This window comes from Thalassophryne amazonica, unplaced genomic scaffold (genome assembly GCF_902500255.1).
Source record: "Thalassophryne amazonica unplaced genomic scaffold, fThaAma1.1, whole genome shotgun sequence".
Lineage (NCBI taxonomy): Eukaryota > Metazoa > Chordata > Actinopteri > Batrachoidiformes > Batrachoididae > Thalassophryne > Thalassophryne amazonica.
In genome coordinates, this window is record NW_022986237.1 from 87,893 (window position 1) to 94,324 (window position 6,432).

The 6,432-nt window shown below is 42.2% G+C and overlaps 1 protein-coding gene across 8 annotated transcripts in view; it reads right to left on the minus strand.

Moving 5' to 3' along the window:
* Nucleotides 1-1,128: 1,128 nt before the first annotated feature.
* The window catches only part of LOC117505689 (ankyrin-2-like), a 235,575-nt gene continuing 230,271 nt past the window's right edge, over nucleotides 1,129-6,432 (minus strand). For all 8 annotated transcript variants that reach the window (XM_034165240.1, XM_034165237.1, XM_034165234.1 and 5 more), the window contains one exon: nucleotides 1,129-1,833. In XM_034165240.1, coding sequence (XP_034021131.1) covers nucleotides 1,819-1,833 — 15 coding nt within the window. In that variant the 3' untranslated portion in view covers nucleotides 1,129-1,818. The remainder of the gene's footprint in view (nucleotides 1,834-6,432) is intronic.

Here is a 6,432-nt window from a genome sequence, read left to right on the forward strand (position 1 = left end):
TACTGACAGTGTGAGAGGTTTGTCGCCCCCTGCAGGTTGTGCTTCAAAAGAAAGCCTAAAGACAACATTAGAGGTTTAAATAATTGTTAAAAATGTTTGTGTGTTTGGATCATCCTCAGCAGCCAATCATGGACTGATGTGTCATAAAGGGGTGCGGCCAGGTGTTAAAGACTGCATATTGTATCTTGATCTGGGCAGACGCTGGACCATATTTTCAGTCGTCGTACTCGGCTCCAACTCAAACTGTGCGACAAAAGCGCAGGGTTTAAAAGTTCAGAGCGCACGATCCATGTGCTCACACTGTACGTTCAAAAACCGCATGTCGGACTTGTGTTTCCAGAAGCAAAACGTAAACAGAAGCTTTTTTTTTTCTTTTTTAAAATTTATTTATTTATTTACATTCTCATGCCTATCAGCGCGCACAGTGAGTGGAATCAGGTGGGGGGATCAGCAACATGATTCACGAGAGAGGACGGTAAGAAAAGAAAACAAACACATTCAGAACACACGTGTTGCTACTTACACTGTTATACGGAGTCTTACAGCTGTGCTGATCTGTCCTAAATCCTGCTGTTGTCCGCTGTGTGCGCGCGCGCATATACGTTCAGTCTCCCCCGCCTGATTCCACTCACGGTGCGCACTGACAGGCATGACCTTTAATATGATATTAGGTTATTGCGAGGGAACACACAAAACATAAGACTTTACATGAGAGAACTGTTTGCTCTCTCTGGTGTTTGCTGACGCACAGTGTGCGAGGTAATCAGCGCGTACACGCTTGTAGCGCTGCTTCAACAACGCGGAATCCTCACGAGTCACGACGGCCGACCAAAATATCAAACAGGTTTGATTTTCATCCAACCACATGATTCCTGATTGGGAGGTGGTGGTGAGATGTTAAACGTAGCTCCTTACTCCACGTAGATGCAGGACACACGATTAAGCTGAAACTCAGCGCGATCCAAAAAATTCTCGCATGAGTGAAAAATCGGCTGAAAAAGGGCCAAAACGTGCACAATGTAAACCCGCCTTAATCTGAAATCCAGACTGAAAACCCAGGAACACGTTTCAGGAAGCTGCACGTGTGGAGGGAGAGGTTAGCGCAGATGTGCATGAGTGACGTGCACATAAGTGTCCAGAATTTTTAATTTGGTGGTGAGAAGAAGAAAGTAAATCCAAGCGTCTCCATGAAGCAAGCACTCGGTATGTGTGCACACACGCACACGAGATGGACGCTACATACGAACATGTGCAACATTAAGACGTGAATGTAAGCATGATGGGAAGACGGCTTTCATAAGAAGTGTGATGGTGTTCCAGTGGGTGTGTCTCTATTAAATGCTTTGAATTCGCAGTCCAGGCGTGACTTTGTCCTCTATGTACAAATGTGTTGATCTTCAAGAAGAGGCGAAGGTTCGAGGCGGACGCCATCTCTGATGCACGCGAGAAACCGTGGGGGGGGGGGACTTACATAAATGAGGGTTGCCATCTTTGGTCACAAAACAGAAACATGTCAAACAAAAAGTGTTAAAGCGCAAAAGTACCTATCAAAAAATAAAAAAGCATAACAAAAACCCAGTGATGAGTGAGAACAAAGTTCAGAGTCTGCGAGGAGAAGAAGGTCATGGAGGGCTCTCCAGGTGATGCTCCTCCCCCTCCTCCTGATGCTCCTCCCCCTCACAGTACTGCTTCAAGAGCAGGTGCAGGCGCTGCTGCAGGACGTCGGGCTGCAGGGCGCCCGGGGTGTCGTCCAGCCGCTCCAGGTGCACATGCTTCCCCTGGGCATCCCTCACCACGGTCCTCTTCTGGGTTCTTGACTTACACATCTGGACTCTATGCACAGGAGGAAAAGACAGGGGCAGAGTCCAAACAGTCAGAACTTACAGCTTAAAGAAGGTCTCTGGAGGACAAATGTGCCTGCTGATATTCCACTAAACCAGGTGATACGTGACAGCGTCGGTCAAACGAGCTGTTGATTCAAAAAGTGTCTGACGTGGCTCGAGCAATTTTTTTCCATTCTAGCTCAAGGGACATTCCCACTCCAGACTCCTGGTTCAAACTGACTTAAATGATTTTCCGTCCTACACCCCTCAAGTGATATGTCTATTCTAGATTCCAATGAAGTTGTGACGTTGTGTAAAATGTAAATAAAAACAGAATACATTGATTTTCAAATCCTCTTCAGACTATATTCAATTGAATACACCACAAAGACAAGATATTTAATGTTCAAACTGATAAACTTTATTGTTTTTGTGCAAATACAGTAGTGTTCAGAATAATAGTAGTGCTATGTGACTAAAAAGATGAATCCAGGTTGAGTATATTTCTTATTGTTACATGGGAAACAAGGTACCAGTAGATTCAGTAGATTCTCACAAATCCAACAAGACCAAGCATTCATGATATGCACACTCTTAAGGCTATGAAATTGGGCTATTAGTAAAAAAAAAGTAGAAAAGGGGGTGTTCACAATAATAGTAGCATCTGCTGTTGATGCTACAAACTCAAAACTATTATGTTCAAACTGCTTTTTTTTTATCAATCCTGTGAATCACTAAACTAGTATTTAGTTGTATAACCACAGTTTTTCATGATTTCTTCACATCTGCGAGGCATTAATTTTGCTGGTTTACTAGTGTGCTTGGGGTCATTGTCTTGTTGAAACACCCATTTCAAGGGCATGTCCTCTTCAGCATAAGGCAACATGACCTCTTCAAGTATTTTGACATATCCAAACTGATCCATGATACCTGGTATGTGATATATAGGCCCAACACCATAGTAGGAAAAACACGCCCACATCATGATGCTTGCACCACCATGCTTCACTGTCTTCACTGTGAACTGTGGCTTGAATTCAGAGTTTGGGGGTCGTCTCACAAACTGTCTGTGGCCCTTGGACCCAAAAAGAACAATTTTACTCTCATCAGTCCACAAAATATTCCTCCATTTCTCTTTAGGCCAGTTGATGTGTTCTTTGGCAAATTGTAACCTCTTCTGCACATGTCTTTTATTTAACAGAGGGACTTTGTGGGGATTCTTGCAAATAAATTAGCTTCACACAGGCGTCTTCTAACTGTCACAGTACTTACAGGTAACTCCAGACTGTCTTTGATCATCCTGGAGCTGATCAATGGGTGAGCCTTTGCCATTCTGGTTATTCTTCTATCCATTTTGATGGTTGGTTTCTGTTTTCTTCCACGTGTCTCTGTTTTGTTTTTTTTTGTTTTTTTGTTGTCCATTTTAAAGCATTGGAGATCATTGTAGATGAACAGCCTATAATTTTTTGCACCTGCGTATAAGTTTTCCCCTCTCCAATCAACTTTTTAATCAAACTAAGCAGTTCTTCTGAACAATGTCTTGAACGTCCCATTTTCCTCAGGCTTTCAAAGAGAAAAGCATGTTCAACAGGTGCTGGCTTCATCCTTAAATAGGGGACACCTGATTCACACCTGTTTGTTCCACAAAACTGACAAACTCACTGACTGAATGCCACACTACTATTATTGTGAACACCCCCTTTTCTACTTTTTTTTTTTACTAATAGCCCAATTTCATAGCCTTAAGAGTGTGCATATCATGAATGCTTGGTCTTGTTGGATTTGTGAGAATCTACTGAATCTACTGGTACCTTGTTTCCCATGTAACAATAAGAAATATACTCAAAACCTGGATTAATCTTTTTAGTCACATAGCACTACTATTATTCTGAACACTACTGTATTTGTTCATTTTGAAATGGATGCCTGCAACAGGATTCTAAAAAGTTGGACAGTGGTATGTTTCCCACTGTGTTACATCACCTTTCCTTCTAACAACACTCAATAAGCGTTTGGGAACTGAGGACACTAATTGTTGAAGCTTTGTAGGTGGAATTCTTTCCCATTCTTGCTTGATGTACGACTTCAGTTGTTCAACAGTCCGGGGTCTCCGTTGTCGTATTTTGTTCTTCATAATGCGTCACACATTTTCAATGAGTGACAGGTCTGGACTGCAGGCAGGCCAGTCTAGTACCTGCACTCTTTTACTACGAAGCCACGCTGTTGTAACACGTGCAGAATGTGGCTTGGCATTGTCTTGCTGAAATAAGCAGGGACGTCCCTGAAAAAGACGTTGCTTGGATGACAGCATGTGTTGCTCCAAAACCTGGATGTACCTTTCAGCATTGATGGTGCCATCACAGATGTGTAAGTTGTCCATGCCATGGGCACTAACACACCCCCATACCATCACAGATGTGTAAGTTGTCCATGCCATGGGCACTAACACACCCCCATACCATCACAGATGCTGGCTTTTGAACTTTGCGCTGGTAACAATCTGGATGGTCTTGTTCCTCTTTTGTCCAGAGGACATGACGTCCATGATTTCCAAAAACAATTTGAAATGTGGACTCATCAGACCACAGCACACTTTTCCACTTTGCGTCTGTCCATTTCAAATGAGCTCGGGCCCAGAGAAGGCGACAGCGTTTCTGTATGTTGTTGATGTTTGACTTTCACTTTGCATGGTAGAATTTTAACTTGCACTTGTAGATGTAGTGACGAACTGTGTTAACTGACAATGGTTTTCTGAAGTGTTCCTGAGCCCACGCGGTAAGATCCTTTACACAATGATGTCGGTTTTTAATGCAGTGCCGCCTGAGGGATCGAAGGTCACGGGCATTCAATGTTGGTTTTCGGCCTTGCCGCTTACGTGTAGAAAGTTTTCCAGATTCTTTCAATCTTCTGATTATATTATGGACTGTAGATGATGGAATCCCTAAATTCCTTGCAATTGAACTTTGAGAAACACTGTTGGACTATTTTTTCCAAGTAGTTGTTCACAAAGTGGTGATCCTCACCCCATCTTTGCTTGTGAATGGCTGAGCCTTTTGGGGATGCTCCTTTTATACCCAATCAAGACACTCACCTGTTTCCAATCAGCTGTTCTTTGAGCATTCATCAATTTTCCCAGTCTTTTGTTGCCCCGTCCCAACGTTTTTGAAACGTGTTAGGCATCCATTTAAAAATGATGTATGAATGGTGTGTTTTTTTTTAAATTCAGAGTGTGTCTTGGGGGGGGGGGGTGTGTTGGTGAACACGCCCATGCTGCAGTATGGTTTTTTCTTTTTTTATTCAGGGTGTTTCTTTGGGGGGGGGTTGTGTTTTTTGGTGAACACGCCCATGCTGCAGTATGTTTTTTTCTTTTTTTATTCAGAGTGTTTCTTTGGGGGGGTTGTTGTGTTTTTTGGTGAACACGCCCATGCTGCAGTATGTTTTTTTCTTTTTTATTCAGAGTGTTTCTTTGGGGGGGTGTTGTGTTTTTTGGTGAACACGCCCATGCTGCAGTATGTTTTTTTTTTTTTATTCAGAGTGTTTCTTTGGGGGGGTTGTTGTGTTTTTTGGTGAACACGCCCATGCTGCAGTATGTTTTTTTTTTTTATTCAGAGTGTTTCTTTGGGGGGGTTGTTGTGTTTTTTGGTGAACACGCCCATGCTGCAGTATGTTTTTTTTTTTTTATTCAGAGTGTTTCTTTGGGGGGGGTTGTTGTGTTTTTTGGTGAACACGCCCATGCTGCAGTATGTTTTTTTTTTTTTATTCAGAGTGTTTCTTTGGGGGGGTTGTTGTGTTTTTTGGTGAACACGCCCATGCTGCAGTATGTTTTTTTCTTTTTTTATTCATAGTGTTTCTTTGGGGGGATTGTTGTGTTTTTTGGTGAACACGCCCATGCTGCAGTATGTTTTTTTCTTTTTTTATTCATAGTGTTTCTTTGGGGGGATTGTTGTGTTTTTTGGTGAACACGCCCATGCTGCAGTATGTTTTTTTTTTTTTTATTCAGAGTGTTTCTTTGGGGGGGTTTGTTGTGTTTTTTGGTGAACACGCCCATGCTGCAGTATGTTTTTTTCTTTTTTTATTCATAGTGTTTCTTTGGGGGGATTGTTGTGTTTTTTGGTGAACACGCCCATGCTGCAGTATGTTTTTTTTTTTTTATTCAGAGTGTTTCTTTGGGGGGGTTGTTGTGTTTTTTGGTGAACACGCCCATGCTGCAGTATGTTTTTTTTTTTTATTCAGAGTGTTTCTTTGGGGGGGGGGGTTGTTGTGTTTTTTGGTGAACACGCCCATGCTGCAGTATGTTTTTTTTTTTTTATTCAGAGTGTTTCTTTGGGGGGGTTGTTGTGTTTTTTGGTGAACACGCCCATGCTGCAGTATGTTTTTTTTTTTTTATTCAGAGTGTTTCTTTGGGGGGGTTGTTGTGTTTTTTGGTGAACACGCCCATGCTGCAGTATGTTTTTTTTTTTTTTATTCAGAGTGTTTCTTTGGGGGGGTTGTTGTGTTTTTTGGTGAACACGCCCATGCTGCAGTATGTTTTTTTCTTTTTTTATTCAGAGTGTTTCTTTGGGGGGGTTGTTGTGTTTTTTGGTGAACACGCCCATGCTGCAGTATGTTT